Source organism: Zophobas morio, unplaced genomic scaffold (assembly GCF_036711695.1).
Source record: "Zophobas morio isolate AGI-343-1 ecotype UQ-CSIRO unplaced genomic scaffold, CSIRO_AGI_Zmor_V1 ptg000002l, whole genome shotgun sequence".
Classification (NCBI taxonomy): Eukaryota; Metazoa; Arthropoda; class Insecta; order Coleoptera; family Tenebrionidae; genus Zophobas; species Zophobas morio.
The window spans coordinates 27,526,489-27,553,930 of record NW_026972107.1 but is presented as its reverse complement, the minus strand read 5'-3'; the positions used below and the strand labels follow the sequence as shown (position 1 = coordinate 27,553,930).

The 27,442-nt window shown below is 35.5% G+C and overlaps 1 protein-coding gene across 12 annotated transcripts in view; it reads left to right on the top strand.

Annotated features, from left to right (window-relative positions):
* Positions 1–27,442, top strand: part of LOC135132413 (protein turtle) — a 257,464-nt gene that overhangs the window by 140,990 nt on the left and 89,032 nt on the right. For 11 of the 12 annotated variants that reach the window (XM_064060557.1, XM_064060548.1, XM_064060531.1 and 8 more), the window contains one exon: positions 19,799–19,935. In XM_064060557.1, the coding sequence (XP_063916627.1) occupies positions 19,799–19,935 (137 nt within the window). The remainder of the gene's footprint in view (positions 1–19,798; positions 19,936–27,442) is intronic. The other variant, XM_064060517.1, reaches the window with a different exon arrangement.

Here is a 27,442-nt window from a genome sequence, read left to right as displayed (position 1 = left end):
GATTCTCCAGGTTCCGGGACACCACACTGACAGCATAAGCGATGTCTGGCCGAGTTTCACACATCAAAAACATCAGTGCTCCCACCACTTGTAGGTATGGAAAATTTTCATTACGGGTACTTTCTTCAGTTTCATTATCTTTGACAATGGAAGTGCTCACTGCATTACAGTTGCTCATGTCAAATCTTTCTAACAACTTTTCCGTGTAGTGAGTTTGAGCGATCTGAAGGGAGCCATCTCCTCCTCGTTCGATTTCAAGTTCAAGAAAATATGTCGCCTGTTTGAAAGTAATTTTGAATTTTTTCTTCAACTCATTGATGAAGATTTGAAGTTCTTGTTTATCTTCACTTGCAATCAGTCCATCATCGACGTAGAGAAGAAATATCATTGTCTTTCCATCTTTTTGTCTCACAAAAAGACATGGATCGGCCTTGCTTTGTTTAAATCCAAGTCGTAGAAGCAGTTCGGTGATCTTCTTATTCCAGCAACGAGACGCCTGTTTTAGTCCATACAGACTTTTCTTCAGACGACAAACTCTCCCAGATTTATCCCCATAGCCCTCAGCTTGTTACATATAAATGGTTTCATCCAGGTCACCATATAAGAAAGCTGTGGAAACGTCGATCTGAGTAAGTTTCAAGTTTCATGCCTATATTGGCTACTACGCTGAGCAATGTTCGAATCGTTGACATTCTTGTAACTGGACTAAAGGTCTGGTCATAATCTACTCCTCTTTTCTGATTGAATCCTTTGATAACCAATCTGGCCTTGAACTTGTCGACTGACCCATCGGCGTTTGTCTTTATCTTGTAGAATCACTTGTTCCAGGAGGTAAACTCACTAACTCCCAGGTCTGATCATCTTTCAGAGATTGCATCTCACAATCCATGGCTTCTTGCCATAATTCTCTCTGATCTTACTTCATGGCTTCACTGTACGTTTCTGGTTCCTGAAATGTCGAAAGATACAGCGCGTAGTCGTCATATCGAATCGGAGCTTTAAGATTTATCATCATGCGTTAAGTCATGTTGATCAGAAAGTTCGATGTTTCCTGGAATTCTACACCTCTCCCTTGCTGTAAAGTTTTCTCCTCAAAGATACCGTCTCTTGATCTGATGAGCTTGCCCTCCTCTTGATAGTAAATTCTATATCCATCGTCGTGGTCGTAGCCGATCAATATTCCTTTGATGGCTTTTCGATCCATCTTGTGCCTTTGCTGTTTCGGCACATGAACATAGCACATGGAACCTATGATCCGTAGATGTTTCAACCTTGGTTTCTTCCCATACCAAAGTTCAACACTTGAAGGTCCCGTTCGATTTAGGATGTAATTCGCTGTGCGAATCATTTCAGCCCACAGACTCTGTTGAATGTTTCCATGAGCATGCATTATCGCTCTAGCAGTTTTAACAACTGTGCTATTTTCTCTTTCACTTGTTACATTCTGTTCTGGAGTATATGGCATCGTAAGGCGGTGGTTTATACCTTCTTTTTGTAAGATTCTCCTTACTTCTCTGTTGTCGAACTCTTTTCCATTATGACTCAACAGTTCCTTAATTAAATGTCCCGTGGTTTTTGTTTCTGCTATAAATTGACTTAGCTTTTCTGCAACTTCTGACTTCTCTTTAATAAAGTAGATAGTCCTGAATTTTGTCCAATCATCTTTGAACAAAACAAAATACCGAAAGGCTGACATTGATTCTTCAAATGGCCCACAAACATCTGTGTGAATCCGCTCTCCCGGTTTTGTAGTTTTCTCTCTGGTACCGAAAGGTAGGCGATGAGCTTTCCCATAGATACCTCCTTTACACAGTTAAGTGTCCATTTCCACCGTAACGTTGAATTCTCTATCCAGCAGGGACTTCACGTGTCGTTTATTCTGATGTCCAAGTCGTTCGTGGTATAGCTGCAAAACATTCTCTTTGCCTGTGACTTTAACTTCATTTAGCGACATAGGTTTCACGCTTCTCACTGCCAATTTAAAAAGTCCTCCATAACGTTTTCGTACATCGACTAACACTACATCTTTGCCAACTTTAAAATTTCCAATAGGGTATTTGCACTCAACTGCCAATTTTAATAAAAATTGGTGCAAGTGTTCCCTATGTAATATAGAACCTAAAGTCCTCAACAAAAGTTGAAAAAAAAATTGTAAAAAATATCCAGAGTCTTAATTCTTGAGTTTTATTTTAAAGGCGGAACCTGGTCTCTGACGTCATAAGCCATAGTCCAATCATATCAGTGCTGAACATGGCAACATTGAAGAACTTGTTCTTCAATGACGCGTACATAACTTGAGGTTATGTACGTGTCATACATAACCTCTTATAATTGTATAACCTATTTTACGATGTCGACTCTGCCAAAAAAGAGCGTTGGTCAAAATAACGCGCGACTAAAAAAACCGCGACAAAAGAGCGCCGAGACAAAAAAGCCCAGTAATTAAATAATATGGGGAAAAAAACGCCGAGACAAAACAGCATTTTTAGCTTTGTAGTAGGTTTGTGCCAATCCAAAGTTTTTCTCATTTTGTCAAATTTTCCAACGCCCGTCATGGAATTTGCGAAATCACAAAAAGGTAGAAGAATATTGTTTTATGGTGGTTACCGCTATCGCAAAGACAAAGAGAACATCCATTCCGTTTCTTGGAGGTGTTCTCAAGAAGGATGGAAGGGGAGATTGCTAGTGTCAGAAAATTCAAGTGAACCGACTTCAACAACGGCTCATAGTCACGGCTCAGATTCGGCATAGAGAGAAGTCGGAAGGGTGAGGCAATCTATGAGGGAATTGGCAGAAACTTCCAAAACCAAGGCGGATAATTCAAACCTCCATCGGAAGTACTTTCGAAGAAGCCGCAGTCCTCTTACCGACATACGACTCGAGAAGCTCTGGTAATTTTACCTGCCGAGAGGAAGTCGTAATTGAAGAACACCACAGGATTTCGGGAAGAGGTGAACATTTTCTGCTCTTAGACACAGACTTGGGAGATAACCAAAGAATTCTTGTTTTTGGCACCAGAACGAATTTGGACACATTAAAGGAGTTTCGGCACTGGGCGATCGACGGTACATTCAAGACCTCGCCTCCATTATTTCAATAATTATTTACCGTGCACGTAATAATAGACGGAAAAGCGATTCCTGTGATATTCGGTCTATTGCCCAACAAGCAAGAACGAACTTACATGAAATTTTTCGAAAGCATACTGGAAGTGGAACCACACTTGGACCCAGAAACAGTTTTGATGGACTTCGAAATAGCATCTTTGAGTGCAGTCAGAAGGTGTTTCGGGCAAGCAAGAACCGTCGGCTGTTTTTTCATCTAAACCAAAATTTATGGCGAAAAATTCAGCAAACCCATCTAACGGAACAACAGCGAAGTCAGAATAGGATGTAAGATGTTGCTTGCTCTCGCATTTGTACCTGAAAGGGACGTGCAGTTTGCGTTGGAGATTATCGATGAAAATTTTCCTCATGAAATGCTACCTTTAGTAGAATATTGGGAGAAAACTTACGTCGGAAAACGAATGCATAATTTGAGGTCTAGGTACGATATCAACATCTGGAATATGTTTGATCGAATGTTAACGGACCTACCAAGGACGAACTAGTTGAAGCTTGGCACAACTCTTTCAAACACTCTTTGGATTGCCAACACCCTCAAATCTATAAGCTTATTAGACACGGAACAAAGTGCTACAGAAATGCATATGGCGAGGTACAGATCGGGAATAAGAGTTTGAGAATCGGCCAACTGTAAATATGTTCAGCCGAGAAAGCGGTTGAACCTATTGGTTTCGGAGTACTCGTTTGTAAATGTTGAAAACTATTTGAAATCTGTGGCGTTAAACTTATCACTTTAATCGTTTATTGTTTGTTTAATTTTTGAATAGTCTGTTTCTAGTTCTGAAATAAAGTTGAGTTGATTTTGTGTGGTTTATTCATAACCGATCTATTTGGAGGCTATAGTATTACCGTTTTGAGACGTTTTATTGGGCTAGTAAAGGTAATTTTTAACATTTACGTCAATATTCATATTAATATTCACATGAGGACATCATTCTCGCTTGTCTACCCTTTTCTGACGTGTTCTATATGCCTAATAGTAATAAGACAATATATAATACAATTAATAGGTAACTATTAATTGTCGGAGATTATTTTGTCGCGTGCTAATTTGTCCTAGCGCCCTTTAGATTCTAAATGATATTGTCCTACGCCATTTTTTACAGCGCTTTTTTGTCTCGGCGCTGTTTTGTCGCAGTTTTTTAATCGCGCGCTATTTGTCCAACGCTGTTTTTTGGCAGAGCCGCCACTTGACAGTACAGCCGACCATAAAAAGTCCCTATATTAATACGGAAACATCCTCGACTTGGCAACAATGTATGGCTTATGACGTCACGCCCAAAAGTGCGCGTGATTTAAATATTAATTTTTAATAATTTTTTGCTACACTATGAATAATCCCATGCATTTTTTACAACAATACCCTTGTTTTATGAGTTCTGCTGAATCATTTTCTGGCCTTACTCAAAAACGTGCCTATTTCTGTGGTTGAAAGAAACTGACTATCTGGGTGTTTGTCGTGTGCAGCTAGAACAGAAAACAGATTTTTCTTTATTCCAGGCACACACTATACATCTGTCAGAGTGATCCTGTGCCACTTGCCTCCGATGGCTGCCTCTATGTCAACTTCACCTTTGCCGATAGCTTCAATTCTTTCACCGTTTGCCGTGGTTACTGAGTGTGCTGGTGTGAATGGCTGAAGAGTTTTAAAGTAACTTTTGTCGCTTGAAATATGATTTGTAGCGCCATTGTCTACATACCAATCATCTGCACCACTCTCTGAATTCATCACTGGCGATGTAACAATCAAAAGAAGCATGTTTGAAGTTTGTTTTGGCTTGTTATCAAGTTTTGGAGGTCTTCCATCCGCATTCCACTTTCTGCATACTTTTATAACATGGTTAGGTTTCTTACAATAGTTGCAAAGTATCTTCTTCTTTTTCTTCTGTTCGGTCGAACTTACTTGCTTAGGAGTTCTTTTTGATGAGTCCAAAATGAGAGCTTCCTGTCCCGATGATCCATCCTCATTGTTTTTTAAGGCTCGTTCATAATAAGCATTCACGTTCGGTAGAAGTAACTGACAGAAACTTTTCTGTGGTTAAGTTGCAATCTTAAGATCACTAGAAATTAAGATTGGCATCAACTGTCTAATTTTCTAATTCAAATGTCAAATCTGAATTGTGTGGAAAAAAAACGAAGTTTTTCTAATTTTAACATGCTTCGTTTCAAGAAAATCCTTAAATACAGCATGGAAACAATTTCCATAAAAGTAGTCACGAGAAAGCCCACTTTAAAGGAAAAGAAACAAGAAATATTTCGTGGTTTTCAAAAAATTGGGTAAAACGGAAACAGTTAAACTGGTGGCAGAAATATTCTCCGTAAAGTTCGCTAGTGTTGTCGAGTGTTTTTCGTATTTTAAAATAATACAGATACAGCGGCGCTTGTGCCGTTAATATTATGATCAGAATCAGAAAGACGACTGCGCAGATTTATATACCTACATGCTTTGTTGGTTCCGTTCTACAATTGGTTTTTAAGTTTTATATAATCGTTATTGTTTTGTAAGAGGGAAAACACTCGGCTTTGAAAATAATTGTACGTAATACACATATAAATTTAGGTTTCCGAAGGCGGAGTTTTTCACATTTTAAACACGTTATAGCTGCCAGAATCAAATTTCTAAGGTGGTACCTATCTCCAATTGCGTGATTGTGGTGAAGATTTACTTTTCATTTTCTTGGATGAGACATGGATATACCAGAACGGATCCATGGTGAAATTGTGGATCCATGATGATGACATCAAAGCTTGTCCTCCTAAAAAAACTAGTGATGGGAAAAGATTCAAAATTTTACATGCGGGTTGCTCTTTGGGCTTTTAGAGGGATGCGATTTTCTCCTTGGTTCAAAAATAGATTCACCAGATTACCACAAAACCATCACATTTTCGATATTTGACCTTTACTTACTTACATGTCACATTTTTGATAGCTACTTTCTGACATTCCAGTAATACATTATACACTAGAACAATTATGTCCGCAGTTACACAGCTTAAAAAAAAAGTTACCAAATCTAGTTACATCTACCGAACGTGAATTCCTTATAAGCACACAGTTGATTTGTCACATTATCAACCGTTCTGTCACTTTTTGACATCATCATCCAACTTGACTTGAAGGAAAAATAATTGTCTGGTATAGTGGTTCCGGTGAGAGATTGGGATTTCTTAACAGTTGACATGTAAGTTAGCAGCACCCTAACACTATAAAATACACTGAAATTCCTACGCTGTCACTCACAGCTGGCTGTCACTGTCGCTGTTACAAATGTAAAACTACTGAAAGTTCCATTACTAAGGTTAGGCCACTTTTCTGACTCTCATCTCCAGTGATTCTTTAAGGTACGTGTTCATTTGAGAGGGCGCTTGCGAGAAATAATTCCAAGATCAGCCCGTAAAGCCATGGTCGGGCCTGCTCTCAACTGGGTAAGCGTATCGCTTGCCCAGGGTTTCTACCTGGTTTCTCCGAGTTTGTGAGTGACTCTCACAATACGAACGCGTTTCGTAGTGCGACAATGATATGATCTCCGATAAGTCTGTTTTACCACAAAAATTCTCGAGTGATGTGAAACTTATGTTTTGTAGCGCTTAAGACTAGAATGATTTTGAAATTTCAAATTTCGCGCGGATGTTACACATTTCTTTGCGAAGATTTAGTGACTTTTCTGTCACTCAATTTCTCACCGTACGCAGTATAGCGCACCTAAAATTTTGCAAATCAAAAACAAATCGGGCAGCTCTGTATTACCATCAGCGTCTTTTCTCATTTCTACTTTTAACTCGCTCCATAGATTCTTTAATTTTGACATGTGTGTGGCCATATCGTCGCTGGAACATTTTTTGAAACTAAAGAATTGTAGACACAGGTTGTACACTTTGTCTTCTGAAACGCCATCAAAAAGTTTGTGTAATTCTAGCCATACTTCCCTGGCACTGGTTAATCGCATAATTTTCTTTAGAGTTTCCTCTGTCATATTATTTGTCAAGAAAGTGAAATTTGGTACGAATTACATCAACATGTTTTAATATTTAGTGACAATTATTTGCAACATTATTGCGTTTAGAAGAAATTATTATCAAAATATTCTTGTTAATACGACTCTGTGATTTCTAAATTGTCTCAATACCTATCGCAAAGATTCTACAAATCAAAAAATCATTCACGAGACTCAAACACGTTTCGTGAATGAGATTTATAGATTTTTTTAAAGCAGCTGTATCTTAACATCAAAATAATTTTATAAAATTGAGTTCTATTGATTTACGAATGCAGCCATGGTCTTTATGTATTTCGTTTTTCGTCTTTTATGTAAACCATAAATCATCTAAATTGATTAGTAATGTAATTAGTAAAATACTTTGGAAGCTGTTTTGAACCGTGTGATATTTCACGTGACCAGTACTTGAAATGGTATAAGCCATCTACAAAAATAGTGGCATTACGACTATAACTCCTTCGCCACCCTTGTCAATGAATTATGCAGTTTATACACATTTATGACACCACCCCAAGCTTAGGCGGCGGCTCTTTGTTGTGTTTGGCCGACACGCTTTTCCTAAATAGGAATAAACCAAGTCGACATGTACCTAGTTGAACTACTATGACCAAACCACCCTTATTATAATTATAAATCAAACTATATAGTTACTGGAACTGCAACAAACAAATTTTCAGGTGCAGAGTAGACCGAAGGTTGAACAGGCCCGGACTAATCACATTTCTATTTTACTGTTAAATTAATCAAAGTTTCGAATCCGATGACAGTTCTATGTAAATACAGGGTTATTGAATGCATAGGCGTTTTTCTGACACTGACGTTGACTGACGTTTCTACATTTGGCAAACTTTGATACAAACTAATTTTGAAACATTTTTTGTAATCCAGTTTCAGGCGGAATCGGTATTTTGGGTTGCCTGTCTTAAATACATAAATGAGTCATCTTAGCTGAATAACCCTGTATACAAATGTTCATGGGCGTATATGTAAATACCGCGTGACCAGAAATGACTGAGTCTGTTGGGAATTCTGGATTTTTAGTTGAAATTGGTGTCATGATGTTTTCTATAATTTCCGGTTGTCAATTGTCAAGATTGACAGATTGTTGACATTTTTAATTTGCAAACCACAGGGAGGTTTAAATGTATAGAGAGAGTCCAGTGCTCACTGTTTTGTATCGCATATATATAAATATCTGTTCGTATCATGTTCGTACACATTCGCGAATTGATAGATAAGCAGTTGAGCGACTCAGTGGCGGAACTAGATTTTAGTGGATGTTTGCAAAGACCAGATACGCGAACGTTTGGGAAGTGTATTAACCACACATTTTGTTTAAATACCAATATTTTTTGTTTTTCTTGAAACTGTATGAAACTTAAACTCGTTAGCCACTGTACTGCGGACAATAAACCTCTCGCGCCTCACTCCTCTCACCCTGTAAGATGTTGGTCACACTTTGATAATATGAAAGGTATGCGGCATACTCTATTCTTATATTAAATATCTTTGGCAAAATGTATCCAAAACATAATCTAAATTTATCGCATGTCACGATTGACGTATCTGTCATACAATTACAGTTCCTACACTACATCAGTATCTAATAAAATTTTATTGGTATTTCAAAGTTAACCATGAAGGTTGGTCCTACAAAACCATAAATCACAAATTCAATGCAAGGCTGGATGTTTCTAGCCCACTATACATTGGCGGCACGCTCCTTTTATTATTGGCGTCATTATCCCCCTGCTTTGTCGGACAATCCCTCAAAGTAGCAGTTGTAAAATTTTACTAGGTACTGATGTAGTGTAGGAACTGTACTTCCGTTATGCCAACATAAAAGTAAGAAAAGTTATTCTTTTTATATATAGGGTGGTCCACGAGTAATAAAGAGCCTGAATAAATTTGAAACGCAACCCAAAATACATTTTCTCCACTATTTTGGATACTGTTATAATTACAGTTGGAGCATTAAACATAGTAATCTTAACACTTGTCAAAAGTTTTGACAAAAACTTCAAATTGAAAGATAAAAACACGTTTTATTTTTTACTAGTGCAACAAATGTTTGGTGTGGGATACTTGGAAACTTAGATCATATAATAAATAGATACCAATACTCAAACTGAAAGCTGTGACTAGACATGGAGCTATCTGTTGTCGTTTTCTACGTCAAGGGGAGTAGTATAATGCTATCCTTGTGTGATCACCACATCTTCATCTTTGTTATATGCATTTCATCTGTATATGTCTATTTCACTTCCATCCTTGTACCGCACCAGCCCAACAAATCGCTTTTGACAGATGTTTCTTCTAACCTCTCTTTCGAGTTCTTGTACGAAAAACAATTTTAGAATTTAGAACAAAGATTCTATTTTAAGTGATGTAATCATAAAGGATCACAATTGCTGCCCAATAATTTACTATTCCTTTCGTTATCTACTGTGAATTATTTATAAAATCAAGTTGTCAACATCTTTCGTACGAAATTAGTTCAGACATATTTCCTAAAATTTAGGCGCGCAAAATTCAAATAGTGATCAGGCAAGGATAGCTTGATTGTAATCCCTCTATGCAGAAGAGAGATGTGTGACAGGAGGATGTCGTCACAGGCTCTGCCAGGGAAAGAACACGGCGTGGTGGTATCTATTTATTATATGATCTAAGCTTGGAAACAACATTATTGGTCCTTACTTTTTTCGGGAAAATTTAAATGGTAATGTATAGAGAGCGGATTTTATGAAATTTGCATATCCTATATTTTTTGCATATAAGTCTTGATATTTTGTATGTGAACGAATCATGCTAATTAAAAATGAATGCAGCTATAAAAAAATTGCATATTTGCATATATTTGCCTTCTGCTGCATATTTCACGTATCGGGTGCATATTTTGCATATTTATCAATTTTTGTGCTAATTTAAAAAAAATGTCATTCTTTTGGCATTTAACTAGAAAGACGAAATTTCATGAATCATTGCAAATATTCTCCTGAGCTTCAAATAACCAGGAAATGTTTGGGTTATATGGTAGTTTAGAGAATCCACTGGGTGTTAAGCCATCCTTCCAGGTAAATTCAGGCCCTAATTACTTTTGGAAATACGGTTCATTCCCAATATATTTGTTCGTTACTTAAGTGTATTAATGGTATGTTTTATGGTGGTCGAAGACACGTTATCCTATTATTTTTCATCGTGAGTTTGCATTGAAAGCACTTAAAGTAATACAGGTGTGTCAATATGTCGAAGATAACTTAAATTAATTTATGGATTAAACCTTTTCCTGAACTTATTCTTCAAGAAGGAGTTGTGTTTTGTCGCGCCTGCTCTATTTTTACATCTGTGGACGTAGTATGCAGTTTTTCTATTTACAAATACATACTTTTAAATCACGGGAAAACTTTTTGTTAGAAGATTCGAAAAATATTTAAAAATAAATTGTTACCAAAATAGAAATTAAATAGTCGATTACTTCTATTTTTTAATTTGTTCTGTTTATATTTATTTTTTAGTATAAGAGTATTACCTTTAAAAATGTGATTTATGTGTTAGTGAGATGTAATCAAACACCTTGCAATGTGATTTATGTATTTTTTGTAATAAAACGTAAGCTCGGGAAACCTGTTTTTGTAATTTGTAAATAAATTTAGTTGGGTTATTAAGCTTTTTTTTTATTTTTGGAGCATATGCAACTGCATATCTCTGCATATATTAAGAAAATTACTGCATATTTGCATAAATTTGGTGCATATCATATGATCATATTTGCCAAAATTTTGCTGCATATTTTCCGCTCTCTAGTAATGTATATCTAAATTTTCTTCGTTATACGTTACCGAAACTTCTCGAAAACATTAATTTGGAAATCCATCAAAATTGTGCGAAATTACCTGGACGAAATTTTTCCTAATAAATGTATTGGGAGAGGTTCGATTAATTGCATATTTGATAAATGTTTTGCACCTACCTTCACTAAAGGATATGAGGAATTGGTTACGTGGAATAGAAAATAACTCTAGCTACTAGGCATATTTGGGAAGATCAGGAGCAAGTTCTTTCTTGCTAGCCAATGATTCATAATTGGCTCAGACAAGAAAACAAAAAATTCATTTGTATTCCATCGAGGTGAACTTAAAATGACAATATTTAAATTCACGTTTAAAGACCCTAGTCATATGTTTAAAAAAATTTGTCGCTGCCTCCATCGCTAATAATACATACAGTTTCCGACAAAAAATTTCGAACATCACTTTTCTGTCATGTCAAAAAATTTAATGTAGTCGATGCTTTATTGTCATTATTTCGGACAGCTGGAATGTCAAACTTTCAAAATTCCAGCTTACGCTACAGCTACATTAATGTAAGTGTCAAATAATGTAAAAGTTAAAAATGATTGTCAAATATTTAGGTTAGAAACATCTAAAGGTTGCCTTACACTATCTGACGACTGAATGACATTGACGTCTGAAATTTTTTGGCGGCAACTGTATATATTTCTTTAAGAAGAATATAGGGCAATTTGTTAATACCAACCTTCTTTCATTATTTTTTCTGCTCATATTGAGAAAATATTGAATTTTTCATTTCCCCACTATCACCCCTAATAAAAATTGAACTCGTCTATGCGTTACCCTGGTTATGTTTTGTTTACACGTCACCATTAATGTTAATAAAAATAATTCTTGATTTTTTTGTTTTTATTTTCTTCATTAGATGAGCAGAAAAAGTATAGTGTTAAACTCGTGAGAAATTGGTCATTCCACTTGGTTGGATGAGTTCCTCCACTCGCCTTTGGCTCGTTCCGGAAACATTCGTCCTTTTGGAATGACCAACTTTCTCACTCGTTGAACAATATACTAATGTCATTTGTGTTTAGTGAATAGATAAAATAGATGCATGTTTAAATATACCGTATTATTTTCGTTTTTAGTATATGTATACGCATTATATTCGATTTAATTTTCTCTTAAATACTAGCCTGTTTGTAACGACCGATCATTTTTATGGGCCCGAACCGCAAGTATTATTACTGTTTGTTATTGTCATAATGGGGCTGAAAATTTTAACTAGACACATGTCGACTCAGCTTACTATTTCTGGTTAGATATATTTGTTAAGATGTTCGTTCTTCGCAAAGGAAGGCGTATACCCTGGCACACAAAAAATGAAGTTTTTATTAACAAGCCAACAACAACCAATTTAAAAAATTGGTCTAACGTTATTTAGACGGAACTTCCCTCGCCCCCCAAGTACAGTACAACAAATCCAGTTTTTCGAAAAATTATAAAATTTAATTAAGTGTTATGGTAACTCCTATAAGTTAAATAAAGTTATCTATGTGATTTTAAACTAAAGGACGGTCAAGAAGTAACGCTAATTAGTGAGTTTGTCCATTACAAAATTATGTGATGATGTTATCAACATTGTTGAAAGTACACATATGTCATTTTGGATAGGTGCAGTCTAATACTAATATATTATTTTTCAAAATGGGCGCGAAGGTCAAGGACACGCAAAACCCAAAAATTTACTCTTAACTGTGTAGTTTAGTATTTTTTTACACCTCCTTATTTTACTTTATCGACAATGCAATAGTGACTGATCTGTCACTTGAGACGTCAAGAACCGCATTAATTTTGAATCGTTTCTATGAGCGCGTTCTATCGCAATATTTATGATAGATTATGTTCTTACGGAGTGGGGAAGTTAGAAGAACAACTTAAAAGCACCCAGCAGAGATCCTAAAGGAACAGATTTATAAATATGCCCAGGATAAATGGTATGGCAGTGACGAGAACAAGAGGAATTATACACCTATTTTTCAATATTCCTACCACTGTCAGTATAATCCAATTGAACTGGCGTGGGGACAGTGTAAAGTATATTACAATAAACATATTCGGGAACACGGTGGTGCTGTTGGTGTTGTACAGTCCTTATGGCGGGAGGCTCTTGCTACAGTAGGTGCAGACAAATGGCAAAATTTTATTAGACTTTGTGAACGGCTGATCAGGGATGATTGGAAGCGTTTAATGGGTAATGCACCATATGAAGACATACCCCCAATCATAATTTCTCTCGATTCTGATTCTGAATCAGAATGTTTTTCTAACAACTTGTCAGCTTGTCACTTTTTCATTTGGCATTCAATGTCAACAACAATCAGCATTAAGCCCTCAATTCAAACGGCTCTAAAGTCCTTGCTATGTACAGCAGCAGTGTTGAAACATGAGAGTGAAAGCAATGTAAATTCTGTGTTTTCTGTTATATAACATACTATTTAGTTACATTTTCTTTTGTTTACAATATTATAGACGAGTACATATGTACAACACAGATGTACAACAAAACGTGTTGTTTACTGTAACGTCCGCGACCCTACACTTTTGCGAGGGTTGTGATCTCCGCTAACTACACTGGTAAGTTGTCGACCTTGAAATTTGCTTAAATTTTGAAAAATAATATAGTAACGTATTGTATTCCCAAATTTTAAGGAAAATGGAGTGAGCCGTTCTTGATTTAATTAATGAAAAAATTGACTTATTCATTAATTTTTTGAGTCACCCTGGCTAAGTAACCACAAAAGAATGAGTGCTCTGAGAAATCACAAGGGCAGATTCAAAGTTAAACTGCGAAATGTTATACAATTCTGCTTTTGTCTCGAGTAAAAAGTCAACACGGATTCATAAACTACACTTCTAGGATTATGTTAACCGGACGGACGGAAACCGGAGATTATTTTTTTCGAGCTCTAGGAGTCATGACGCATCACAAAAAATATGAAAGATGTCTTTACTTTTAATTTGGCGTGTATGTAAGGTTGTACAAAATCAAATTTCTATTAGTAACCATTATTTCTTTTCTCGCTTGTTAGTCGTTAGCGTGAAAATTACTCAGCCACCTCGCTCATTAAAATGATTTTACAAATCAATAACAAGTTAAAAAAATGCTGATGTAATAAGATAACAAAAATAGTTGACATTTAACAAGAAAAAATTACGCTTTTACATGAAATGCTCGAAATGATGATTGTTCAGTTGTACTGAGATCTCATTCGAAATTTGCTTTTGACGGCTTCGTGGATAGATTGACGAAACTGCTTTTCCGATCTTATTTCTTCCGCATAGACCGTGGAGGTAGAATAAGAGCAGGAAAGAACTTTGACAAAGCGCGAGATACCGCGCTTTCGACTGGTATCATAAATGGCTCTTTCAACTCCTCGGAGAAGCTGTTCCAGTGGCGCGCTCGAAAGTACTTGTTGAGAGGGAATTCTGTACATTGCCTAGGTATTGTATAGAATACCTAATTATACAGATTGCCGGTAACACATGTAGTTAATCGATGTTAATGGTATTGGTCATGAATGGGTAAGGGTCAAATTGTTTTATCATTTGCTAGCCATGAACCCATTCGTAACCAAAGTGAACCGCCTTTAATCCTCTGTTGACAACCGACCGCTTCCGATATAGTACGGAAAGGATCATAAATGGCTCTTGTGTGCAGCTCCTTTGCCGGTGTTTCTTTAACATTAGTTAAATGGGGGACGCTTCCTCCTGACATATTACCTCTATGGCAGAGACCAACTCCTTTATGTGACCCCACAAGTAAAATTAAAAGGGAGTTCAGTCGAGAGACAAAGCTACTAAGCCTTCTCCTCGTCCAATCCACCAACATGGATAACAATTTGCATCTAAAAATCGACGCATCATACGGCTGAAGTGGATTGAAGCCCCATCATGTAAAAACCACATACTACTACGACAGTCTACAGGCATCTTCTGTAGCAGTTGTGGCAAATCACATCGCAAAAACTGAAGATAATTAGCACCCGTCAATCCGGGGAGTAATTCAAATGGTCCTGTAAGACTATCATATACAATGCCGGCCACAAATTTATGGTAAACTGCCATCGAAAATGCCTGTGTCGAATTGCGATCGCAACAATGAGTGAAGAGCGACAGCGGTATATGCTGGTATTACAGGCGTTTCGGCGACAAGTCAAGAAGATGCGACAAGCCGTGTGTGTAGGTACAGTTCCGTACCGGCGGGAAACGCCGAGGGCAGTCGTTAACGACGGTCGTTGACGCCTTCCCCACTACCCCTACAACAACGTCGCCCCGTTTCTTCGTCACCGAGAGGACCACAGGGAAAAAATTCCTCATCGACACCGGCGCCGATTTATGTGTGTTCCCATATGCCCTGCTGCTAAAACCGTGTATGAAATCCGCATATGAATTTTCCGCGGCAAACGGTACCGTCATTGCTACGTACGGAACCACCACGTTGGCGTTGAATTTGGGTTTACCGTCTATGATGATAAGAGATGGTTCTTCTAATTTGGCTAACAGTAGTTGGTGTTTGAACGAATGTAAAAAATTATTTTGGTCCATGTCGCTATGATAATCACCATCATTTGTATTAAACGAGAATACCAGTTCGGTGTCGCAAATGAAAATATGTATTCTGTTTTATTAAAATATTATGTTCATATAGTTTTCAAACATATATGTATATATGTAATTACCTTGCACCTCCAGTTTTAGTTTTTTTGTAGGCTTTTCACGCTTGAATCCTGCCAGGAATAACCGATGGTACTATCTTGGAAAATCCATGTCTCGTCTAAAAAAGAAAACAAATCGGAACAATCTCTCATTTTTTAGTTTTTCAAATTCTTGGAGAAAAGTGTGACGTTTCATGACGCCATTGGGCAATTCCATGAACTCAGGTCTCGGATCATCTTGTTTGTAACGAAACCCAATATTGCGCAAAACTTTCCATAACGAAGCTATACAAGCAGTAGAAATCTCAGTTTCTGATAGTTTATTTTGCAAGGTGGTTCAAGTAACGTGTTCTGCTAAAATTAGTAATTATAGTATGAAAGAAAGAAATGTGCACTATAACTATATGTATAAAAAATATACTTTTTTTTATACATTTCGTAGATAACATTTCGAATCTCGGCGTTCTGCCTTTTATTAACATGAATCAGTGGTTTTACCCGTTGCCTGTTTTTTTTTATGACGTCCTAATAGTTCTCCTTTTTCGCACTTTGCTGCGATTTTGTTCAGCTGCACCTCTTGTTTTGACTCGTTAAAGTCGAATGTTGATAGATTGAATAAAACACCCAGTAACAATAAAAATACGTTTACTTTGTTTCGAGATACTTGTGGTTCGAGAGTTACATGAAGAGTGTTACAAACAGAATCATCTGAGTGTCGGTATGCCGACTTACGAGGGGTTTTTCGGGGGTGGAGCTAAAACCTTCTACCTACAAGTATGGCAATAACCCCTTCCTCGTTGTGCAATACCTAGATTGTACACCTCTCTTAAAATCAAAACATCATTATGTTAGTGTTTAATCACACTAACATCATTATTTTTGTAATTGTTTTTTATGCAATTAGTAATATTTAATAAACAATCTACTCTTCTATACTCACGTCTCTTAACTGCATTAAAAAGAAGTAATACTCCTTCAATTTTTAATTCCCGAGCGTAAGCTAAGGAAGTAAGTAATCGAGTCCATCTGCCGAATTGCCACTTTCATATTTTCTGTAGAGTACGAAAAAGTGGTCTCCCGTTTCCGTCCGTCTGTCTGTATCCATTTTTATTAGACACGTAATCTCCGAAACTGCTGGACCGAGTGTTGTCTAATTTTGTACGTATGTTAGAAATATCATGTAAATATGTACTAACCAAGATTTGGCTAATCATCCCCACCAACAATTTGACGACGTCATCTCCAAAATTTATAATAAAAAGTTTTCTTTTATAAAATAAGATATTCCTGTACTTGTGGTGTGTGAATCCGTGTCGAATGACATCATCTCAAAATTTTGCCGAACAAATCCTATCCAAAATGTGCAAATGCATGCTCGCATCTTTTCTCATGTTTCGCAGCACTTGTCACCGATGCAGCATGGTTTCATTACAGGAAGGTCGACTGTCACGAATTTGATGATCAAGACGCAATATATCTCAGAAATGTTTGACAAACATCTTCAAGTTGATTGCATTTATTTGGATTTTAGCAAGGCTTTTGATCGCATTGATCATCGTATTCTACTGCATAAACTGGAGAGTTTTGGCTTTTCCGATGGTTTGCTTAGTGTCTTTAAATCTTATCTAAGCAACAGATATCAGTATGTATTTTGTAATAGTTGCTCCTCACGTCAGTTTCCACAGACATCTGGTGTGCCGCAGGGCTCGGTCTTGGGACCATTGTTGTTTATAATGTATATCAATGACATTATAGATGTTTTGGACGTTCCTTCCTTGCTTTATGCAGATGATTTGAAAATCTTTTTTCGCGTACAGTCATCTTTGGATTGTATTCGTCTGCAAGACAACTTGAATCGTGTGTTGGTATGGTCGGAAAAAAACAATTTGCTGTTAAACGCCGATAAATGCATCGTCAAGTCATATTCGAATAAACTTTCAAATGTTGTATACAACTACGTCTTGGATCAAAAAGTCCTGCAACGCCCTGATTATGTATGTGACTTGGGTGTCACGTATGATGCTAAATTAAGTTTCCACAAACACTATGAGGTTATCTCGACATCGGCGCATAAATCATTAGGGTTTGTTGTTCGCAACGCGGCGGAATTTAAAGACCTTGATGTGCTAAGGCTTCTCTTTTTATCATACGTCAGATCCGTCTTGGAGTATGCGTCGGTGGTATGGAGCCCTTTTTATCAAACCTACATTTCTCTGTTGGAAAAAATGCAGCGTCGATTCTTAAAATTCCTGTCTTATATCTGTGATGGTGTTTACCCTACAAGAGGAATTCCAAATGATATACTGTTACGTAGATTTGGCTATCAGAGTTTGGTCTGCAGGCGAAAAGCAGCTTCTATCATAATGTTACATAATATTTTAAATTATCGTATCAAATGTGAAGATCTTCTTAAGATCCTAAAGCTACGTGTGCTAAAACCAGGTTTAAGATCATATTCTTTGTTGCATATGCCTGTCCCAAGAACAAACATATTGAAATCGTCTCCAGTATATCAAATGCTTCAAAACTATAGAGAGGTGGAATCGGAAATTGATATATTTAGTACTTCGCCAGCAAAAATTAAGCAGTTTTTCAGTGTCTAATTCTATAATAACTTAGTTGTTTTTGCCTTTATTTTCTAGTTTTTATTCCTCAGTAATTGGGCTCTCAGCCTGTTGAGGGATTACTCATAATAATAATAATAATAATAATAATAAAATATGATGAATCTCTATTTGGGATTTATTATTGTATTTGTAAGCGTAGAATTTAAAATTCCCGCTAGTTGGTGTAACGGTTCTGCCAACCGAAAAAATCGGAAGAATCCCGGATATTCCTACATATTAAAGTTTTTAAATTTCATATTCAGGGTGACTCATAAAAATTAATGAATGAGTCAATTTATTTTATTGATTAAATCGGGAACGGCTCACTCCGTTTTTCCGAAAATTTGAGAATACAATACTGTTATCATTAGTATTACACTGGAACGTACGCCCAACACGCCTGTTTACATTTACTTTAACGTTACATACATACCTTTATTTTAACGTAAAAGGGTTCTCATAAAAAAATTAAATTCCCATAATCAAATTTTGTAATTTTTCGAAAAAGCTGGATTTGTTTTATTGTACTCGTATTTCAGGGGGGAGAAAAGTTCTGTCGAAATAACTTTGGACAAATTTTTTTCACTTGTACATATTTGTCAATTCCGCTTCCAAGTAGTTTTATTTTGTTACCACGTCCAATTCGCATTTCGAACCTTCCGTTTTATTTTCATCTTGATTTGTTCATAATATTTCTTCTTTTTTCATTAACTTTGTATTACTGTCGTTGATGATCAATCCTTTGACCTTTACTGACTCCTTTTTTGAATTTTCTTCTATTCTAGTCGTTGTTACAACATCGTCCGCAAATACCATCCACTAGCTCTTCTATTCCATTTTCTCGTATCGCTACTTCTAATACTACATTGAATAATGTTGTCTATATAATGGATCTCCCTGTCTCACGCCGTTTTTAACTCTAAATTTCGTTGACGTTCGTCCGTTTAGCATAACTTTATAGTGTGGCTTAAAAAAGTAACAAATGAGCGTGGAGGTAGAATGAGAGGAAGTAAGATAATTTGAAAAAGCGCCTGATACCGGGCGTTCGATCATAAATGATTTTTCTAGCTCCTCTGAGAAACTGGTTGTTCGAATGGCGTGCTCGAAAGCGCTTATGGAGGGGCTGAACATACGATACAAAAATTAACATCTGGCAAATTACTGACATTGATTACGTACATATGTATGTATTTAATCCATGTTAATGATAAGGGTTATGAATGGGTAAGGGTAAAATTCTTTGATTATTTGCTACCTGTGAACCACAGACTACTGTGAACCCATTCTTAGCCAAAGTGCACGGCCTCTGATCCTCTGTTGACAACCGACCGCTTCTGATGTAATACAGAAAGGGTTATAAACGGCTCTTGAGTGGAGTTCTTTTGCCCGCGTTTTGTTAACATTGGTTGCTCATTCCTGTCATTCTATCTCTACATGAATGGAGCAATTTATTTTATTAATCGAATCCAGAAAATATTGATGACGTCATCAGAAAATTATGTTATGAAATGCAACTATTTTCAACGATGTCAGAAAATAAATGTATATAATTTTTTTATTTTACAGCATTCTGTACCCAAGATGGTTACATCCACATTACAGCTATTTTGGGAGAATCAGTTGTATTCAACTGTCATGTGGAATTTCCGGATGGACATCCTGTGCCGTATGTGTTGCAATGGCAGAAGAAGGTAGGCGAAACGGTAGGATTTCAACCAGTCTGCTCTCTTACTGTGGTGGCCAATGGAGAAGTCTTAAGCAGGGTTTGATGCTTGAAGCAACATTACAGTGAAGTTATTCAGTCTCACAGAATCTTAGTTGTTGTTTAAATTCTCTGAAACGCAAAAATTTTAAATTCAAAGAAAAAAATGTGAGGAGTTAAATCAGCCTACATTGCTTTTACATTTTTTCGGCATGAAGACGGGTGTAGGGTACTGTGGTAAAGCTTAATAGTTTTGAATTCATGTTTATTAATGTTACGGAACTTTTTTAAGAAAACCTAAAATTAATTCTTTTATAGTCTCAGTTTTCACTTTAAAAGCAGACAGCTTTCAACCGTGTCGCCAGTTTATGATGAGAAGTTTCGGGGGCAAATAATTTTTTTTTAATATAAATGATTTGTAAGAACGTATAATTTTCAAAATTAATGCATTTAATACAAGGTATATGGTTATTCACGATAAGCTATGCGCCTAAAAGTGAAAGACACAACCAAAAATACAATTTTAAAACCATCCTTGATGTTTCATACCATTTTTTTAAGTAAAACATGGTCATCTGTTTTGTCATAACAACGCAGACATATTGACCAATACTGCCACGTTCAAATTGACACTTCGGTAGAATTGATGCACAAATATGTTTAAAAAAATTGATGTATGGTGTTTGCAAAAAATACGGTTACTGCTTGACATTTGTATAGAGCACAGTATCCACAGGTGATACCCTGACGAGCTCTTGTTCTGAATTTGTTTGTTTTTGATTTTTTTTTATTTATTTTATATCCAAATTATCAAAACTAAAGAGCTAGCTGTGTTTTACTAAAAAATATGATAAACAGCAAAGACTGCTATGCAGTTGTATTGTTGGTTGCGTTTTAAATTTTTAGTCAAACCTCGGAATAACACTGTATATAGTAATAAAAGATTTCGTCAAGTCGACTTTGAAATTTCATGAATTTTGACTCTTCGTTGTGATGATCTATTGTGACTCATCACAAAGCAACTTTTGCCGTTTTTTCGATGTTTTTCACCTTGATAAGTAGGCAACTAATAATTCAGTTCCAAAAAGATCTGAAACCTACCTCAAGAAAACGACAAATTCTAATTAAAAATGCAGTAACAAATATTTCAAAAACAACTTGATGTACGGTCTTTTATAATCAGGTTGTTTAATAATAATATAGCAAGGGCCCATTTGAACCACAAACCCCATAAAATAGACAACATAATAAGTGGGTGAATTTGTGTGCTGTAGTTCTAGGATCTCAAAAGTTTTTTATTTAGCTAACCAATGCATATCACTACTTGGTTTTAGTACCCGTAATGACAGAAGTCTTGTCTGAATGCCGGTCATTATGTAAAAATATATAAAATACGTCCAAGTATACCTGTTAATCAAATATGTAAAGAGTATGATAGTGCTATCTTTCCTTCCACGGTAGAGCTGAAATAAGCTGAAATGTAATCTATATACGAATTGCACTATACCTGTTCTTGATCATTACTTAAATAACATTCTGAGGCAATAATCCCGAAGTTGAATAGAAGATGAATCGACCTCTGGATAATGTGCACAAACTTTTATATCAAAGATATACCTTGTTATAGATGAGTCTTAGTTATCTTTCTGAATAACAACAATATTGAAGTGTTTTAGAAGGAAGATCGTTATTGTTTGTAAAGAAAAGTTTTTTAAAGTTATTACTTAACTTCGTGGTCTAGTGTATATGTACATAACGTAAAATTAGTTGCCATTGTTTGAATGTACAGAGCTCTTGTCATTTTATTCATGCTTCGACTAAGTATTATATAACTATTAGCAATGTGTAATCGAAATACTTACAATTTTCTAAAAATTAAAAAGTTAGAAGACCGAAGCGGCAAAAAACATGTTAATGTCTCAAAAGAATAAAAACATTAAAAATGTTTATCATACATCATTCTAAAATGATTTTTACTTCCCGAGCGTAAGCAAAGGAAGTATTGTAATCGAGTCCGTCGGCCGACTCTCTACTTTTACGTTTTCTCGATCTTTCATGACCCCTAGAAGACGAAGAAATAGGTCTCCCATTTCCGTCTGTCTGTCCGTCTGTCCGTCCGTCCGTCTGTCCGTCTGTCCGTCTGTCCGTCTGTCCGTCCGTCTGTCCGTCTGTCCGTCTGCCGTCCCGGATTTTTATTAGACAGATAATCTCCTAAAGTACTCGACCGATTGTTGTGAAATTTTGTACTTATATTAAGAATATCATGTAGATGGTAAAACGCTAACCAAAATTTGTCTAATCATCCCCACCACTAATGCGATGACGTCACTTCAAAATTGTACATAGTAAATGGGTTTTCAATTGTATAAAATAACATAGTCCTACACATGTAGTTTACAACTCTGAATCGACTTTTCACCCGAAACGTCCAGATTTTTGGAAAAAATCAAAATTATAAAACAATATTTTGAAATTTAATTTTTAATCTGCTAACCACAATGCTTTGAAATGTTGCAGATGTTTTAAGGCTATAAAGAGCATCATAAATCTTTAGTCAAAAAATATTTGCTTATCCCCTCCAAAAACTTGATGACGTCAGCTCAAAAGTTTGTGGAATAAATCATATCTAAAATGTTCAAAATATGATGAGTCTGTACTTGTGATCTATCACTCCATTCATATTTTTTGGATTTGCATATACAGGGTGACTCAAAAAAATTAATGAATGCGTAAATATATTTTATTGATTTAATCAGGAACTACAAAACCGAATGCTCTGAAATCTTGCAGATGTTTTAAGGCTATAAAGAGCATCATAAATCTTTAGTCAAAAAATATTTGCTTATCCCCTCCAAAAACTTGATGACGTCAGCTCGAAAGTTTGCCGAATAAATCATATCTAAAATGTACAAAATATGATGAGCCTGTACTTGTCATTTATCACTCCATTCATATTTTTTGGATTTGCATATACAGAGTGACTCAAAAAAATTAATGAATGCGTAAATATATTTTATTGATTTAATCAGGAACTACAAAACGGAATGCTCTGACATCTTGCAGATGCTTTAAGGTTATAAAGAGCATAATAAATGTTTAGTCAAAATATATTTGCTTATCCCCTCCAAAAACTTGATGACGTCAGCTCGAAAATTTGCCGAATAAATCATATCTAAAATGTACAAAATATGATCAGTCTGTACTTGTGATCTATCACTCCATTCATATTTTTTGGATTTGCATATACAGGGTGATTCAAGAAAATAAATGAAAGCGTAAATTTATTTTACTGATTTACTCAGGAACTACAAAACCGAATGCTTCGAAATCTTGAAGATATTTTAAAATTATCATAAGCATGGTAAATTTTTGATCAAAACGTATTTGGTCGTCCCCCCTAAAAAATGTATGATGTCACCACAAAATTTTGCTGAATAAATTCTATCTAAAATGTACAAAATATGGTGAGTCTCTTCTTGTGATTTATCATTCCATTCAAATTTTTTCGATTTGCATATACAGCGTGACTCAAAAAAATTAATGAATGCGTAAATTTATTTTATTGATTTAATCAGGAACTACAAAACCGAATGCTTTGAAATCTTGCAGATGTTGTAAGGTTATAAAGAGCATAATAAATTTTTAGTCAAAATATATTTGGTTATCTTCTACAAAAAACTGATGACGTCAGCTCAAAAGTTTGCCGAATAAATCGTATCTAAAATGCAAAAAATATGATGAGTTTGTACTTGTGATTTATCATTCCATTCATATTTTTTAGATTTTCTTAAGAGGTGGTTCAAAAAAATTAATGAAGTCAATTTATTTTATTGATTAAATTAAAGGCAACACTTATTATTAGTATTACACCCCAACCAACCCAATTTGGTAGACACAAAATTTGTTAAAGGAAAAACTCGGTTGAAACATAAGGGTAGCACGCTTATTTACATCGACTTTAACATTACAGACCTGCATTTGTTTTATGCGGTCACTTGGTTCCGCGAATGCGAAATAGACATGTTTATAATCAACCAATTGTGAATTTCACCGTCAAGAATTAAAATAAAACGCAATGTTTTATATAATAAGCGGAAGTCGAAGGAATAAAACCGATGGTCGTTTTGTTTACAGTTTTTCTGTTTGACTCTCACGTATGCTGTTACGCTTGTCATCTTAAATTAAGAATGTTTATACATAAACGATTTTCAGTTGCCCCTCATATTACTAGACAGCGGATTTCTGTCGGGCTACGTCACGATTATAGGGGGGGACGTGCTGGATTCCATAAATATAATTAACGATTTATTAATCAAACGGCTAAGTAAATGAGAACGGGAATTAACAGCAGAGTGCAACGAAACAACGTTATTCTAATCTCAAATAAACGAAGTGCAGTCCGCAACGGCAATGAATTCGCATCCCGTGCGAGCCGTACCGAGTTTGGCCTTGCCTAGCCCGACAGAAATCCGCTCTCTAGATATTACACACCGGCGCCGTATACGTGAGTAAATTGTTTCGTTATTTTATTGATTATAAGAAATCAATATTCAAAACGACCCAATTCATTTTCCCGAAAATTTGGGAACACAATAATTTTATTCTTAGTATTACACTACATCTATCCCAACTGATATACGTGTCCTTGCAAAAATGTTGATGACGTCATCACAATTTTTTTTTAAATTCCCACTACAAAAATGTAATGAGAAAAAAAACATAATAGGCATGCAGTCGTCAAGTTTCCGGCAGAGAGGGAAGTACTGTCTAAACTCTTTAGACCAATTTTTTAAATTTGACGTATGGAGAGCCTGTAACGAAAAGATGTGAAAAATTTAATTATATTTACTTCCCGAACGTAAGCTGAGGAATTAAAAAACTATAACATGTTGTTATCCGTTGAGTTTGCAGTGAAATTAGGGTAGGTTTCGTACCAAAAATATAGAATAACTTGTTACCTGAACGCATTTTTTACTTCCTGAGCGTAAGTAATTGATTGTTGTCAAATTGTGTATAATATGTAAGTATATTGGGAATATCATGTAGATGGTTAAACGCTAACCAGAATTTGTCCAACCATCTCCACCAATAACGTGATGCCATCTCTTCTAAATTTTTAATAATAAATATGTTTTAAACTCGTTTAGTTTTAATCACAATTACTTTACAAACATATCTGTGCAGTATTCGCTGCAGATAACCGATATCGCGCGCGTTCGAACAACTGTGTTGTAGCTGCTTGAGTTGGGGCCCTAAGAGATGACTAATTTCTAGTTTCCAAGCATTCGAGAAAGGTCTGCAATAGTGAGGTTCGAATCTCTTCATCATCCTCGTTACACCTTTTTTTTTTTAATCAAACCAAGAACGGTTCAACCCATTTACTCGAAAATTACAGGAATGTCACACCGCAAATAATTTTTATTACAATAACAGCTCCTAACCCTAAATAATGTTGGGACCGTTTTGCTGTATTAATCATCAGTCCACTCCTCTGTTTTAAGGAGACAAAATCAATCAAATTTCATTTTCGCTTATGCGGTCACTGATGCTTGTACGTAATTATAGTTGAATTCTTTCGAAGTATAAACATAAATGCTCGACATTAACCATGTAATCAGTAATAACACTAAGAGTTCATTTTCCCGTTCGTTATCTGGTTTAAATATATTTTCTATCGTTCGTACTTGCGCGGACCATGGTGTACCTTGCAATTTGCGCCCTCGCGGCACAGGGGCTGCGGGGGATATTATTGACGCCGTTGGCTTTTACTTTTTATGTAGAGGTTATCTCAAAACAGGAATCGCAAAATTAAATTTTATAATTTTTTGAATAAGCGGGATTTGTTTCAGGAGCGAGGGAAGTTCTGTCGAAATAAACTTTGACCAATTTTTTTATGCATATATGACACGCCATTAGTTTCCGTAATTTATAAAATAAAAAAAAAATCCCGTTCTGCTATAATAAAATCGAGAGTATGGTTTAAATCACACTAATATTACGTATGATTTTCCCAACCTTTTAATATAATTCACATTATAATAAGTTACAAACATTCTTTAAAGTGTCTGCGATGATATTTCGAAAACAAAAAAAAAGCATAGTGTATAAATTTCAGAATCGGGTTAAAACCGATCACGTTTTTCGACCGATGGGATAATTTATTAAACTTCCTTATATATAGAGTGCTTTGTTTTTTGAAACACTTTGTCCACATAGTTTTTTCTTAAGGTATTACTCTCATCGGAAATTGACTTCGTGGTACGCCTTTTAAGAAATGATTGTAGCTTGGGATTATTCAGAATTGATAAAGGAATATCGGCACTGAGGAATGCCTCACACAATTCGAAACAATATTCTTGTAGATGTCTCATCTTCTGTGTGTTCAAGAAAGATTCTTCGAGTAGACTTTGTGACTTCACATTTGTGGAATTTTTCAGTTTATTTTTGTGAAGGCTACCCCAATATGCTGAGTTATTGAAAACTTCTTTGCGCAGGCGACCTGAACAATAAAATTAATTCATATTCTGCGTGCTTACTTCTCCCGTTTAATTGAAAGCAGTAAGATATCAATACCTTAAAGCAATTGTTTGAAAATGTGACAGATTAAAAAATATAGCTGTGATAAAAATTTGGATACTTACCTTTTGACAGCACATTCTGCAAAAAATAGATTAGAACATTTCATCTAACACTAAACAGAAACTGTTGGCATTTTGGACTCGAAGTTCACTGGTAAATGACAAAATTTTAAAATCTACGACTATTACGTCATCATTGTAAAAGTAGTCTAATAGGGATAGTGTTTCAAAGAACGTTTTTAAAGTTTGATAGAGTAGCTTTCAACACGAAAGGGTACAAGGTGGTGGGAGTGCGCAGAACATTGTTTTGGTTTGGCCTTACAAATATCGTGCAAGCAGTGGCAGCGGCGATGAATATTTCGATTTTGAAATATTAAAATATTATTGCGGTTAATAAAAATGTCACTTTTCTATTTTATTAGCGTTGACATTATAGAAAAAGAATTTAAACAATTGTTAAGTGCTGTATTTGATGTATGAGTTGAATAAAAAAGTATGTAAAAGAAGTAAAAAGGTAATTTTCAGTGAGCAATAATAACTGTTAAATTACGGTACAGTCGAAGCTCTAGTTATAAACGACAATTATGCTAGAATATGAACTGTGATTATTACTTCGACGTTAAAGACAAAAAACGTTAAGCCTTATTATAATCCGACTTTACGGTATCAATAAATTGACCCAGAAAATTAAAAACCATATAATTATAGTCATAAGTTGTTTATTCTCAGAGTTTTAACCCCGCTTTTTCTAAAGATTTAACTGTTGATTTAAGACTAGTCGACTATAAAATAGTATATGATACTGGTTTATAATGAGGGGTTCGTGAAATTTTTTACTCATGCTATAATCCCTCACATTATAAACTCGTTTAATAATTAAAAATACCAAATTTTGTGTGATAGATTATCATAATTTATTGTTACGTAAGT